Source organism: Rhizomucor pusillus (genome assembly GCF_041956525.1).
Source record: "Rhizomucor pusillus strain CBS 183.67 unplaced genomic scaffold VTP01scaffold_3, whole genome shotgun sequence".
Taxonomy (NCBI): Eukaryota; Fungi; Mucoromycota; class Mucoromycetes; order Mucorales; family Lichtheimiaceae; genus Rhizomucor; species Rhizomucor pusillus.
In genome coordinates, this window is record NW_027192145.1 from 1,646,243 (window position 1) to 1,660,977 (window position 14,735).

Genomic DNA, 14,735 nt, shown 5'->3' on the forward strand with positions numbered 1-14,735 from the left:
ATAGTTTACAACAGTCTAGGCATTGTTTGCGTTCTCAGTCGGGAACCATTGCTCCCACTTTTCCTTGGCCGCAGCCTTCAAACGGCAAAAGATGCTACCAGCATCGTCCATGGCGGGACGGACATCGAGGTAAAATACTGGCACACCGGGCTGCTCCTCGGGTGCCTCGTAGTAATCAATGACATAGCGGCGTTCCTCGCCGCAGCGTCCGACGTACCAGTCGTGGCGGTCAAATGGAAGTGGGGAGCTATGAATAATAATGGTAAATACGCAGTGGAACCTGGGTATAGGATAGTATTTTTTTTTAACTTACCCCCACAACGAATGCCAACGAGCCTTGGGACTCAATTCCTTAGGTCGGCCTTGCAATCTCACAAGATATGGATCCTCGTTGCATGGGCTAACAATAGTCGTCAATTTAGACACTGGTTTATCATCTCTGTGCTGCTTCTCTTCTTACCATCCTCGCATTTCTTCCCACTTGAGGACCTGCTGCCACGCCTCCTCATTCAAGAAGTTGTGGATATCAACCATGGTTTCTACATGTTCCTCGGGTGTTTCCCAGCCCTTGCGTCGCAAAGCATTGTAAAACTGCTGCGGGCTTGGATACTCCCACTTGGAGCTGCCGTCCGCCTTTGGAATCGACGATATCACTCGCTCGGTCGGCAAGTCGACCTGCTGATCGCTCTGCTTCTCCTGCGAGATCTGGCTGGGCATCATGTTGAGTCGATTCAATTCGTCGGTAACTGGCTTTTGATGCATCGGGCAGCTGGGTGGAGGAGCAGGTTTCTCTTGTTCCTTTTGGTGCATCGGGCAGCTAGGCGGTGGAGCGGGTTTCTCTTCTGCCTTTTGGTGCATTGGACAGCTAGGCGGAGGTGAAGGCGACATTGTTTCGGAACAAGAGTGTAGTAACAGTTATCAGAGAGAGTGCAGGGCAGCGCTAGAAAAATTTGTGGCTTTCCTTCCTCCACCCTCGCATTCCCAAAAGTGGGTTCCGTATCCTGAGACATTATTCGTTCATTTTTCACTAGTCCCCTGATTGTAATATTAGCGATTTCATGGACTTTAGTACAGGCCAACAAAACATTTCCATTCAAAAGTGCTATAGATGAGGAAGGATAGCACAATAAGCAGTGAATCTGCTGAGTGTTACTAGTACGCTGCAGGAAAAAAGGAGTGTAATCATGCTTGCCCGATGCATTGCACACGTTCCTGAAGACGGCGCTGAGAAATCAGCATGTGCACAATTCGGGCATTGTGAGAGAGCAAGTCTGCACTTGCCCGATCAAGAAAAATCAGTGCACATTTGTAAAGGAACTCTATTGATTGGATCAAGCAGGACCGACCGAATACATACCAGAAGCAGAACAATCATTTTATCGTTCATTGATATATACCCATATATTTTTCTTTCTTTCTTCTTGTTCTTCTTCCTGACTCCCACCTGCCTTTGCGAGAATAAGGTAAGCGGTTCCGTGATCCTGCCGTGCCCGTACCGGAATAAGTTTAAAACGAAACGCCGTTTCTAGCACCAGATAAAAACCTTGTTGCTGCTGCTGCTGCTGCTGCTTCTCCTTTTTTCAATTATCATGCGTATCGCCGTAATCACCGAGAACTTTCTGCCAAAGGTCGACGGCGTGACGAGGACCTTGTCGCGGCTGCTGGAGCATTTGCAAGCGAATGGGCACCAGGTGCTGCTTCTTGGCCCGGAAAGTGGAATGACAGAATACGCTGGAGCTTCGCTCATGGGCACTGCCGGAATCCCGCTCCTGTTCTACCCAGAACTCAAGCTGAACCTGTGGAGACCAGCGTTTACGCAGCGGCTGCTAGAGTTTGAACCGGACGTTGTACACTTGGTCGACCCGGTCTGGCTTGGTGTTGCTGGCCTGGCTGTATGCAACAGATACCTGCCTCAGGTACCGCTCGTTTCGTCTTACCACACCAACCTGGCGACCTACTGCCAGCACTTTGGCTTTGGTATCTTTACTCCTCTCATGTGGCGCTGGAATCGGTTCTGCCACTCCCAATGCAGATACGTCGTATGCCCGTCACGTTCAACATCACGTATCTTGCATAATCAAGGATTTGAGAACTTGCGCTTGTGGCCGCGAGGTGTGGACATTGAATTATTTACGCCTGCGCGCAGGTCAGAGAGTCTCCGAAGACAATGGCTTGGTCAGTCAAATGAAAAGTCGATTATTCTGTACGTGGGCCGCGTATCATTCGAAAAGAACCTGGGTCTCGTGCTGGACGCATACAAGAGGATGGATTACAGCAAATGCCATTTGGTTATTGTCGGCCATGGTCCTGCGCTGGAGGGCATCCAATCCGAATGTGGCGAAAAGAGCATTCCTGTCACATTTACGGGATATCTGGAAGGAGTCGATCTGGCAACTGCGTATGCTTCCGCTGATATATTTGCATTCCCTTCGGTCACAGAAACATTTGGACAAGTTGTCTTGGAGTCAATGGCATCAGGCTTACCTGTAGTTGGATTGTGGGCAGAAGGTGTCCGGGACTTGGTCGATCACGGCCGGACAGGACTCCTTTTGGATGCTACTGGCTTATCAAATAGAAAGCAGCAGATCGAACGATACAAGGAACTGCTTGGTAACTTGGTGGATCACCCGGAGAAACGTGCGCATATGGGCAAAGAGGCTGCAGAGAAAGCCAAGAAATACACCTGGTGGGAGGCAATGGAGTGCATGGTCCGAACATACCGCGACGCTGTGAGCGGTTTGGATGCTAGCTTATTTAAATCCGACAATGGATCCATACCTCTCGACCTTGCCGGCGACAGCGGTGTAGAAGAAGACTTTGTACGTGAAGATGACGAGTCATCAAGTGTTGATGACGGTCGGCCGCTCAAGGCTGCTTTTTAATACGCGTTTATCCTGCTCACTTTTGACCCTATCTCCTTTAACGCACATGTTGTTACTTTCCGACACATTCCCTCAATCAATCATTTTGTATGTATTCCGCCGCTCCATCTATCCATATATATATATATATTATATCTATCTATCTTTATATATTTACGTGGTATTATTATGTATACTCTTCTAAGCCATTTTTCCTTGTGTTTGGGAATGGATGTATTGTCCAGGCAATTGACGTTATTTATTCCGGTATATGCTTTACAAGCACGCAACACTCAGAGTACTAGCACATCGCAGATACAGAGAAAACAGCTAAGCATGTGAATTATGCCAGTAATTCAATTCAGGTATATGACATAAATAGAATATGGGATACGTCTTCAAAGCATACTGACTTATTTGTGACCAGATGGGTACTCAATTATTCTGCAGAGATTTGCTAAGAAATAAGTATAGGATAGGCTATATCTCTAATTGCGGTAACGACCGCAGTGCATCGACTATTACACTCTTTGCTCTCCAGCCCAAGGAGGCACGTGGATATCCCTAAAAAAACTTGTTGCAGAAGATCCTGGTGCATATAAAGAGATCAACGCGCTTGCAAGTAACTGCATATTGGAAACAAAGCAGCGCATCGGAGGAAAAGTATGCCAACATTTCTTCCAATGGTAAGTGCCAGGCAATGTATACAGCTACGAGTATCATCCTTTCCATTCTAATTGTGTCATACGATTCTAGGTCAAAGTATTCCATACTTTAGTTGTTGAAATCGAAGACGAGGATGAAGACAAATATATCGAGACCATCAGGGCTCGTCCAAGTGTCCACGGTAAAACTGTACTACAACTTGCTCGTCTCAGGAATGGCAATAATGGCCAATCCTTACTCTTTTTTACTGTAAGAGAAACTGAAAACCAAGGCAGGGATGATCAAATCTATGCCTAATCCGGCAGTTTAACCTGACATATCATCGACATGCCAGCGGTTTGCAAAGAATATACCCGCCACAACCAAAACCAAGCACGAAGGGTTAGTTGTCTGATCGTTAGATATAATAGCGGAGCCAGTGTATGTCATACCTCCTGGTTTCAGAACTGCTCTTTACGACGAGGAAGGCCCTTATGAAGCATATATCTGCTTAATATTGACATAAATCTGTACAATGACCCTTGGTATGCAATGCATATCTGCCAGAGATATCGACTGAAGATCTCGTGACATGAACACGGAAAGATGTAGACATCAATGATGCTAATACAGATAGAGAAGTCGAAATTAATAGAGTAGATAAAACTGGAATATCTGCTTAATGAAAGTAAAATACAGACAACGAGTACTAGCTATAAGGGTAGAAGATTTTATAAACCACCAGGAAGGGTCAATAAGCTCACCAAAAGGCTGACGTAGGTAAGTTGAAGGACATCATGGGAAATCAGTAGAGCAACAATGTCTTAGAAGGGATTCAAGGAAAATAAATGTAGAAAATTCTGATAGCACGAGAAGCGGTAATGGAACGTATACATAGCCAGAAGGTCTTCTAGGGCCCTGTAAGGATGAGAGACGAAATATAGCACTGGCAAATGCTGTAATTGCCTGGAGTGATACTGGAAAGCCTGCAGGTCTTTGTATCCCGCTGAAAGCTTTACATTCTTGGGATGACGGAACGCTATGTATGAGGTGGGATGCTTGGTCTACCAATAATTTTATACATACGACGGCGATAAATCTGACGAATGACCTCTTTGGGTAAGAGGACGTTTCCGGACAGGCGGAACTGAACGCCAGACAGTTGATGACCGCGTCTTCGTCTGTAATGTAAAATATCCACGCGTAAAGAGTGTATTCAGTCACTTCACTGTTGTTCTTGTCTATACGACAACAGCCGGATAGCTTCGTATTTGATTCGGTGGACGTGCGCAATGCAAGTACGTGTAAAGTTTCAAAGACAGCAGGAACACGTCAACTAATGCATTGAATCACAGCTGCGAATATAAAAAGGGACCTGGATCCAAAATCTCGTTCTTTGGCTCTGTTCTCTCAAACATCCCGGTACGTTAGCTGCTCTCTCGAGGTGCAGTACGGTTTCTACACTTAACTTCGTAGCCGACATGACCTCTGTCCTGACCTGCCACATCAAATATCAACAGTCTCGCGCCTCTCCGTCTTTTCTCCCGCCTCTCGCGATGCATCACATCAAGTCCTCTGTCGTGCTTCTTTATTTTAATAGACCGACCCCACGGTAAAAAGTATGTCTACTGATTTACTTTGCTGCGGTGGACACAAGCTGATACAGAAACACTAGGTGCGCGATCTGGTCCCCTGTAAATTCAGGGATTACCCTTCGAGGTGTAAGTATCAATTATGATTATGCAGCAGTAGTGCAAGGTGCTAACGTAATGCCCTTATGAAATTCCCTTGTTCCCGATCAACTACAGTTGCTACTCGCTCTTGACTTCTTCATATTCATTCCTGTATTGCCTTCTTTGTAATTCAACTTTGATTATTTCTTTTTAATATAAAGATTACTACATTGGCATTTGTGTTGAAATTCAAATGTTGCAATCAAGAGTCCAAGGATGTAGAAGAACGATGGCCTCTCTACATTTCATAATATGGCCAATCTATTGTTGCCTGGCGTTCCATCTCCAAATAGAAGAATATAGAAAAGATCAATGAATCTCTGTACTTATATGCAACCAGATGTGGATGATTTGCCGGTTTGGACATGAAAAGTCCTGCCTGCAGAAAAGAAGAGCAGAAGATCATAGATAGAATTCCGGACGGCTTTCCGCGGAGGGCGGTGGGGGGGGGAGAGTTCATCAAATGTAAGTATGTACTCTTAATGTCACAAACGACAATGTCGTGGGCGTAAGATGGATTTTCGACGGCCTCGTCGTCATGCATCTTTGTTTACAAACGGTGGCGCCTTAGCTGAACGCCCGGTTGACTCGGGCAACAATGCAGGGTTTTTTTTGCAGTATTGAGCCAGAATGACTGAAATTGGGTCAACGGCAACCCACAATAAATATGAAATGTATGCTCAATGTGAATTTGGGCTAATGTAGGAATCTGATTTACAGCACAAATAAAGACATGTCTTCAAATCGAAAGTGTTCGTAAGAGATCCATTCATGCAAATACGACAACGATAAAAGCAGGATCGTATCTTCATATCTCACCCATCTTTTGTTCGAGTACATTTAATGGAGAGATCTTTGTATTATTGTTTTCATTGTCCCCATTCATAAGCGCTTTAAATCTCTACATCACGCCCTTTTCCCGCTCTTTTTTTAACCTTGTCATTAATGCGCATGACTGCTCTGTCAAGCAAGATCTCTTCTCCTTCATCAGCAAGACGATTAGTCTGTGCCAAGAGCACAATCACTATCTGTCTGTCCGAAGCAAATCGCTTTACAACGGCCTCCAGTTTCTCAACGTTTGTCCTTGGAGGGCTTGACAAGTTGATATGGCGGGTTGCTTCTGGGCTATCAAGCTCATCCATGCAAATTGATCTGACATCCGAACATATTGCTAACGTCTTCAAAGAAACCGATAATGTTCTTTATGATGAAATCTTGGAGAAGACGGAAATTCCTAGCTGGAACCCAGATCAACCATCGGTGAAAATGCTTCAACTTCGGGGGGTGGGTGCAGACCTCCTGATCATCGACGAACTTTTTAAACACTCTCCAATCGCCTGGTGTCAATATCACGGAGCAAAGATATATGAGCGGATAGCTGCTGCGCCGAACCGACGGTGGATCTGAAGTCGAGTCACAAGACACTACTCGACGACGTTAATTCGACAGCATCATTTTTGATGCCACGACCGGGAAGCTTGGTTGGATTCGCCACGGCTTCCCATGCAGCAATGAAGCGATCTGCTTGTCTGTTTGGATTGCTTTCATCCAACTCGTAATAACATGGTATTGTTTAGCTCGTGCGACATAAACACGGCGCAGACCAAACTCTACATATGCTACATTCGGGTTGTAGTAAATATATATGTATTTTTTCGTGTTTCAAACGTTTTCAGTGTAAACATGCATGTATGACAGCGAAAAGGTAAATGTTTGTTGCAGCAGCAGTGGCAGGTGATGACCTGCGACGTGGAATGTCAGGAATGAAATTACCAGCACCAGCACCCAGAACCTTCCTGTTATCCAAGCTAATCCATCATCATCCCGAATTTCAGACAGGTGTTGTTGCTGCGCGGGAAGAATGATTTGTATTCCTCTTGCCGTTATCTCAGCTTATATGCGGCCATCATCATCACTGCTGCTGCTGGTGCTCAGTCAGATAAAGTTAGAGTTTTTTTTCTTCTTCCAACAGTGGGCCGCTGCTGCTCAAATGGCCAGTTGCCCCCCGATGCGCGGAAATGTTGAAGAAATCTTTACCATTTTGGGATATTTCAGATTACGGCACAGTTGTGGTAAATGGCACAGTCGATCTGCCTTCTCCGCCAACGTCCCATTTGCCTTGCTGCATGTCATTGGATCGTCCAAGGGCCTTTTATTAAATCAACAACTGAGATATGTTACTTGTCGGAATGTAATCATTCTTGTCTCCCTTAAGCCCGTCAGTTTATTATCATGTGCTATGTTAAACTTGAGTGTGTGTGTGTGTGTGTGCGTGCGTGTATGTGCGCGCGCGCAATTTCTGCTACAGGGCTTACAAGCTAAAATAAATATGCTGATAGCAGCAACGTAGATCAAATAGAGATAAGTCAATTAGCTTTTTTCGTCGCCGTCTGGTTTGCATGCATCACCAGTTGTGGTGAGTTTTGCATCCGTTCGGGCTCGTCTTTCATCATCGGATACGTTGTACAACATTGAGGGCATCTCACATTGAAAAGCATTTGGGATTGCCTAATCCGGTACAGTCCATCGGAGACTGGACGACGAACGGCTTTCAATGGGGTTTCAGCAGCCTCGGGGACCTTGGCCCATTTAGTAGCAGTAATCATTGTGATTTTACCTAGCCAGTCAGTGTCCCCATGGCAATGTGGCCGCAAAAAGGACGTTTCTTCTTTTTACAGGGATTGTTCATGCATCAAGTGTGGTCGTGTGAAAGTCTCAATGTCAACCTGGTATGCAAAGAGATCGACGCCCCAACGAAAAGGGCTTACGTATGCATATGAAAGAAAATATGGACGTCCCAAGGAAGGGATAATGGGGGGAATGGTCAAGACAATGGGTTGGGGGATGTACTGTAATATGTGGCAAACTATCTTGGTTTGTCAAGTTTGGCCCGAGCTTTTTTCTTCGGAGCATGATAGGGGGTGCAGTTTAGGAAAAGGCAGAGGCTCACATCGTACACACACTCACTCACTCGCTCACTCCACTCACATATACACATGTAGCACGCACCACGCACAGGAAAAGAGGCGCATCAAACTTGTCTTTTTTTTTTAATTTCTTTTTCTTCGGCCTTTTCTTTTTTTCTTCTTTTCCCCTTTTCCTCTTGGTTTGCATCCGCTTCCGAAACTCTAAACATCATCATGTCAAAAGAACTACAAGGTGAAGAAGCATGACAGGTAGTCCATCCATAACATGAGCGCTCAAACAGTATCAATTTCGATCCAGTCAAAGTGTACTACACTATACGAGGCTCCATAACCACGCGGATGGCAGCATTTTCTGTATCAGATACCAGTGATCGCGATGGTACAATCATGCCCGTATCGCTGCGAAAATGTCTGTGGACAATCTGCTCGTCAAGGTATTACAGCATATTCTATTTCTTTTATCGTATGATCTCGCTGATCCCCAGCTGCTGCTCTTCTGTTTTTAGCCCTGACATTATTTGCCAGGAACACGACCTATCAGTATACACTGCAAACTTTCGGGAGACTTGCAGCAGTCTAACGAATCAAAAAAAAAGCCCCCTTGTCTGGGAAGGTCATGGGCTGCTATCATGGATCCTTGAGGCAAAGAATAATCAAGATGTGAAGGTACAAGGCAAGATCGCAGCCACAGATAAAGTCGAGATCTATCTAGAGTTGCAACCTGTAAGACTTCATCTTGTCCTCGAATATGTATGTGTAAGCTCACGTGTAGATGTAGACTCTAAAGTGGGCCAAGGACAAGTTCTATAGCGCCCTTAAGGAGCAGAACTTTGACTGTTTCAAAAGTACACCATCATCTTCACCGCCACAAACTCAGTCATGCAGCTGTGGCATCAATGCTGTCCTGCAGCAGCAACAACGTTCTGCATCGGCGTGGAACACCTCGTCACATGATATAATTACATCCCAAGCAGCAGCAGAAGAACAAGAATCGTCATCTCCTTTTCAGTCCACGCAAAAACACCATCGCCAGCTGCTACCTCCTCCTAGCTCTATCGGTGCTGCCGGCGCTGCCACCACACAAATCTGTCGACCCGAACCACTCCTGCCTCGGCCTACACTGGATACCAGTGACTATAGGTACCGTGTCTCTCCTCCTCCTCCTCCAGCATCTTTCCGGTCTATCCAATATCACCAGGGTCACGAGGAAAGTGATCGTTTGGGACGTCGCCGCAGGATGACGGATGGATACAGCTACTCTGATCCACGAGGAGATTATGCATATCAGCATTCTACATACTACTATGACCAATACTCGAGATACGATGTTGCTGCTGCAACCACCACAACAGAGCGACGATCGGCATTTACGCCTACGCGTACAGCAGGAGCGTTTAAAAGTATAGATGACCATTCAGCAGCTGCTGCAATTTCGTCATCTGAGGCTCCTACGCCACAGCAGCATCAAAGCAGCTACATTCCTGTCATTTACACACCTAGTCTTAAAAAGCGCAAAAAGGCCGCCACTGCGTCTGCAGCAGCAGATATTAAGCGCCCCGCGCTACCTGCTGCCTCGCAAACATCTGCTGCTGTGCGGTCGTATTACGAAGTGGACCGCGATGAACACGGAAACTACATCCTCCCTGTCGAGATCGACTCCTGGACAGTGGTCAATCTTGGCACGGTTGTCTACGACCGTCCGCACTATCACAATCAGAGATACATCTACCCCGTGAACTACACTGTGCGCAAGTATGTGTAAACATTCAGCAGCGCAAACTCCTAATGTCACATGGCCAGCTTATTAATGCACAACATCTTTATCTATAGATGGTATCGCAGTATGGTAGACCCTAAGAGTGATACGCAGTACACATGTCGCATTCTGGATAACGGGATCGAACCCAAAGTAAGAGGACCCTGCAACCGGAAATTGCAAACCCAACTGACATTGATTACTTTATACATAGTTTGAAGTTACAGCCGATGATTGTCCTGTCACTTATTCAGGGCCCACCCCCACCACAGTCTGGACAATCGTCGTGAGGTAAAATGATCATCATCAGACAGACGGAGAGATAGACTTATACCATTTCAACCTAATAGACGTGCATTTGCCATCCGCAACCAGGAATACGGGCATAATCCCGTGGGCCCGGACTTCTTTGGATTAAGGAAAAACACCATTGCCAAGATGATCCAGGACTTGCCAAATGCTGACAAGTGTACACAGTACATATGGCAAAACTTTGAGCCAGCACGATTCAATAAGCCTGGAAGGAACAGACGAAGAACCGACCCGATGCTGCCGAGTTCGCTCTTCGGCGGCGTCAACTATGGCCTCACTAGCAGTCGATACATGACACATGCTTATTTGCAGAACATTCATCACCACGGCAACAACAGCGCCTTAGGCAGCAACGGCAGCGGCGGCGGTACCTTGAAGCACGAGCAGGGGCAACAACAACAACAACGGAAACAGAACGATTACTGCCATCAAAGTGACACCTCATCGTCTGTAGTATCAGATCCTTCTTCTTCCACCAGCCCGTCCTTACCTCTGCTGCCGTCTCCATCAGTCATCATGTCTGGGATGCACTCTCCGCCGACATCGGCCCGCATGTCTCCACCAGCACCCACAGCAGCAGCGTCTCACAAGACCAAATTGCCCGCCGCTCCATCAACACCACCACCGCCGCCGCCATCCAACGCACCAACAGCAGCGGCAGCAGCAGCAGCAGCAACGACGGTCATGAACACTGCCTAGAAAGCATTCCCATTTCAAGGCAGCTTTTACGCGTACCTTATACCTTTCTTGTACATAGATTATCATTGGATGAACAAGTCAGAATTTCCATGTTTCCATGTATCCTGTCAGGTGTCACACAACATTGCTTGGCAATTGGCTTCAACCCGGGAAACGAAAATACACAATTCCACTTTATGATATAAGTCGTATATATAATATAACTGTATACTGTAGTTTCAAAACAGAAAAAAATCAAATAAAAAAATATAATATAAGAAAAACCAATTGAAGAACTATGTATGTATGAATCCTGGGAAACCGGAAAAGGAACGTTCTTCTCTTCTCATTGTCCGTTTTATTATTATTCCTTTGTTTCTGTCCCGCCGGCCTTTCTCTTGTTTTAAAAGCCGCGCGCGCACACACACGCACAACGTGCTTGGCAAACCGTCTTCAAAAACCTCGTGGCAACGAGCTTCTTTCTGCTGCTCGCTGTACCATTGTTCAATGGGAGGAGCAAGACTTGCTTTTTGCTACCATGCCATTGTACTTTTAATTGCCATCGCTAACAGCAGCGGCGTCCTAGGTAAAAAAGCAAATAGAATCGATGGATGAAGAATTGCTGCTAAGCCCATTGAAGGCCGCAGTTACGATAATCGTCGATTGTTGCGTGTGGAGAAGCTGCAGAGTATCCAATTCGAAATTGCCCCTCGCCCTGACAAATTTTATGCAAAGCGGGATCTTTCGCGGAACCCGAGCATTGTACCTTCACGACCGAGCTCACTCGAGCACGACGACCTCGTACGGTTGCAGCTCAACGCATACAACCAGACATTCCACCTGCATCTCGAGCCAAACCTGGACCTCTTCCACCCAGTAAACAGCGATCTGCGTCCCGAGTCGTTTCGAATCTACCGAGGCCACGTTCTCTCAGAGTCTGCCCATGCCAAACGACAGTGGGAGCATGGTAGCGCAGCAGCCGGTGACAAAAACAAGGAGAAAGGTGTTCTTGGCTGGGCTCGCATAATCGTGCGCCAGGACCTCACTGGGTAAATATATATTATCCCAATGTAGCAATTTTTTACATCCCGTGACTAATACGCACATAGATCCGAGCTTGCATACCCCATATTTGAGGGAGCGTTCCAAGCTCGTGGCGACATGTATCACATTAAGACACTCAGGAACTACAAGCTCGCAAAGCGCGACGACGATGCGGAACTGGCGGATGACAGCGCTGCCGCCATGGTTATCTATCGCGACTCTGACACGTTGACGCTTCCTGTTGTGCAACCTAGCATAGATGATGGAGTGGTGTTTGACCGAGTACCAAAGCAGCAGGAGGAATGGTGGGGGATTTTTTCAGCCCCGCAGCAGCAACGTGTCAATGCGTTTCCCGGGATGGTAAAGCGCGATACCACAGGCTGCCCCTCGTCGACCATGAGCAAGTATTGGGAAAAGTAGTAATCGCATCATCCTTTGTATATATCTGATTAACCACGATCATTTACCTCCTTTCTAGTTGCATATATGGTGGCGGCAGCAGACTGTACGTACACAAAGTATTACGGCTCCATCGAAGAGGCACGGTACCAGATCATCAATGACTGGAACAGCGCGTCGGCCGTCTACGAGGATACCTTCAACATTCGGCTTGGATTAATCAACATTACCATCATGCCAGAGGAGTGCTCGGACGATACGTCCATTTCATGGAATAGAGCATGCTCGTCTTCCTACACAATAAGCGAACGGCTCAGCGATTTCAGCTTGTGGCGCTCTTACTACAGTGACGACGGTGCTGCGTTGTATCATCTCATGACAGCTTGCTCAAGGTATCGCAACAGCAGTGAGAATGTCTAGTTTTCTCTTTGTAAATCTGACTCTGTGGGTTAGCGGATTAGAGGTAGGAATTGCGTGGTTGAGGCAGCTGTGCAACTCGGATGTCTCGTCGCAGACCTCGAATGGCGTGACCCAATATGTATCTGGCACCGGTGTATCGTCTATCAGTAAGTACTCGATCAGAATATGATGGGCAACCTCTAAATGTAAAAAAATCTACAGTCCGGGATGAATGGAAGGTGGTTGCTCACGAGATTGGGCATGGATTCGGTGCCATCCATGACTGCACGTCAGATACCTGTCCATGCAGCGGCTCATCCTGTTCTTGCTGCCCACTTAGCGACACAACGTGCGATGCAAGTGGCACATACATCATGAACCCAACCAACAACGTTTCCAGCAACTCGTTCAGTCCGTGCTCGATAACCACCATTTGTGGATTATACCCTACTCTGGGAACATGCCTCGAATGTAAAGTGGTTCTGCAACATGTGTATCAACGAAAAAAAGTTGCTTATTTTATTGTTGTACTAGCTCCCGGCTCCAGAACTATTCAAACTCTGCAAATGTGTGGCAACGGTATTAAAGAAGACGGCGAGGATTGCGATCCGGGAGGCAAAAACAGTACCTGCTGCGATGCAAGCACTTGCAAATTCATCAACGGTGCTGTGTGCGAGTAAGCGACAATTAAACGCTTTTATTTAGTACATCATTAAACGTTCATGATTGATATGCAGCGATGCCACGGATCTATGTTGCAACAATTGCCAGCTGCAGCCATCGACGTACACTTGTCGTCCAGCAGAAAACGAGTGCGACGTTGCAGAAATGTGCACGGGTACCTCGGGCGACTGCCCTGAAGATCAACATGTGGAAGACGGCACTTCGTGCGGAAACGACGGACTCCAATGCGCAAGTGGTCAATGCACGTCGCGTGACCAGCAATGCATTGACCGTGGATCTGGTCTTTCTATAACGGGCGCGTGCTCGGCCCTCGGATCGAGCTGCAACATTGTGTGCTCAGCATCCAACACATCGTCATGCATCGTTTTCACGGGCCATTTTCTTGACGGCACGCCTTGCGGCCTCGGGGGCGTCTGCTCCAACGGCGATTGCGATTACGGTAGCGCTGCTCACCGCGCGCTCATTTGGCTTCAGAACAACAAGGCAATCGCTATCCCCGTGGGCGTTGTCCTTGCTATCATCCTGATCCTGCTGGTATGTTGGTGCTTCTTCCGTGGATGTTGCTGCTGGCAAGGATACATTGCGCGCAGGCGAAAGCTTCAGCCCATGCGTGCTGGACCTGCGATTGTTCCTGCACCTCCACCGCCGCCGCCGCACAGAGCTGCTAATAGATTGTCGCGCCATCCTGCAATGCCGCCGCCAAGCTACCAACAGGCTACATCCGGCTGGGTGGATCCAACACCGTACAATGGTCCTCCTCCACCTCCGCCGCAACCACCATCCTCGTCACCCACGCCGCCACCTCCTGCACCACCCGCACACACTGTACGCGCCCAGCAGTCTCCTTCATAGATACCATCTGTATACAATTGATTGTACAATAACTCAACAGTTTTGCCACAAGCTCTCAAATCACACTGCTAACGATCCTTGTAGATTGGACATATATGTATCCCAGCTCATATTGTGCCTTTTCTTTTTTGAAAGCGTTCCTTGGATTATAGAACCGACTCCGAAGTGTCTATTTGCCCATGAATAGATAAATGCATGTCTTTTGGGAATTGAAGGAGATGCATCATCCTGGAGGCATGCGTTAGATCCCAGGAGTTCCACAATAACGGAATTCATAGTATATCCACGCAAGATACTGTACCTGATCGTAGGTCAAACAGAGCATTGATCTCTGTCGTTATGGCGGCGACCAGCTGGCTCCATTTTCTATAAAAGTGTAAAGCGCACATACTTTTGGCATGATGGAGAGGCAAGAAATATTCAATTTATGCATAACTGATGCTAA

The 14,735-nt window shown here is 46.9% G+C and overlaps 6 protein-coding genes across 6 annotated transcripts; 5 read left to right on the forward strand and 1 right to left on the reverse strand.

Annotated features, from left to right (window-relative positions):
- Positions 1 to 15: 15 nt before the first annotated feature.
- Positions 16 to 888, reverse strand: VTP01DRAFT_6870 (uncharacterized protein; the record flags this gene model as incomplete). Its single annotated transcript, XM_069385819.1, has 3 exons — positions 16 to 247; positions 314 to 400; positions 461 to 888. 3 exons carry the CDS (start codon positions 886 to 888, stop codon positions 16 to 18), a joined length of 747 nt encoding a protein of 248 aa, XP_069243243.1.
- Positions 889 to 1,589: 701 nt separating this feature from the next.
- Positions 1,590 to 2,882, forward strand: VTP01DRAFT_6871 (uncharacterized protein; the record flags this gene model as incomplete). The annotated part of the gene is made up of 1 exon (XM_069385820.1): positions 1,590 to 2,882. One exon carries the CDS (start codon positions 1,590 to 1,592, stop codon positions 2,880 to 2,882), a length of 1,293 nt encoding a protein of 430 aa, XP_069243244.1.
- A 644-nt stretch (positions 2,883 to 3,526) lies between these two features.
- On the forward strand, positions 3,527 to 3,824 carry VTP01DRAFT_6872 (uncharacterized protein; the record flags this gene model as incomplete). Its single annotated transcript, XM_069385821.1, has 2 exons — positions 3,527 to 3,547; positions 3,618 to 3,824. The coding sequence occupies 2 exons, from the start codon at positions 3,527 to 3,529 to the stop codon at positions 3,822 to 3,824; spliced, it is 228 nt and encodes a 75-aa protein (XP_069243245.1).
- Positions 3,825 to 6,184: 2,360 nt separating this feature from the next.
- On the forward strand, positions 6,185 to 6,646 carry VTP01DRAFT_6873 (uncharacterized protein; the record flags this gene model as incomplete). The annotated part of the gene is made up of 1 exon (XM_069385822.1): positions 6,185 to 6,646. One exon carries the CDS (start codon positions 6,185 to 6,187, stop codon positions 6,644 to 6,646), a length of 462 nt encoding a protein of 153 aa, XP_069243246.1.
- Positions 6,647 to 8,379: 1,733 nt separating this feature from the next.
- Positions 8,380 to 10,933, forward strand: VTP01DRAFT_6874 (uncharacterized protein; the record flags this gene model as incomplete). Its single annotated transcript, XM_069385823.1, has 7 exons — positions 8,380 to 8,398; positions 8,465 to 8,600; positions 8,673 to 8,889; positions 8,945 to 9,918; positions 9,997 to 10,075; positions 10,137 to 10,213; positions 10,273 to 10,933. The coding sequence occupies 7 exons, from the start codon at positions 8,380 to 8,382 to the stop codon at positions 10,931 to 10,933; spliced, it is 2,163 nt and encodes a 720-aa protein (XP_069243247.1).
- Positions 10,934 to 11,419: 486 nt separating this feature from the next.
- Positions 11,420 to 14,290, forward strand: VTP01DRAFT_6875 (uncharacterized protein; the record flags this gene model as incomplete). Its single annotated transcript, XM_069385824.1, has 8 exons — positions 11,420 to 11,498; positions 11,553 to 11,961; positions 12,022 to 12,356; positions 12,435 to 12,747; positions 12,809 to 12,921; positions 12,977 to 13,225; positions 13,289 to 13,430; positions 13,492 to 14,290. 8 exons carry the CDS (start codon positions 11,420 to 11,422, stop codon positions 14,288 to 14,290), a joined length of 2,439 nt encoding a protein of 812 aa, XP_069243248.1.
- Between the last annotated feature and the right edge of the window lie 445 nt (positions 14,291 to 14,735).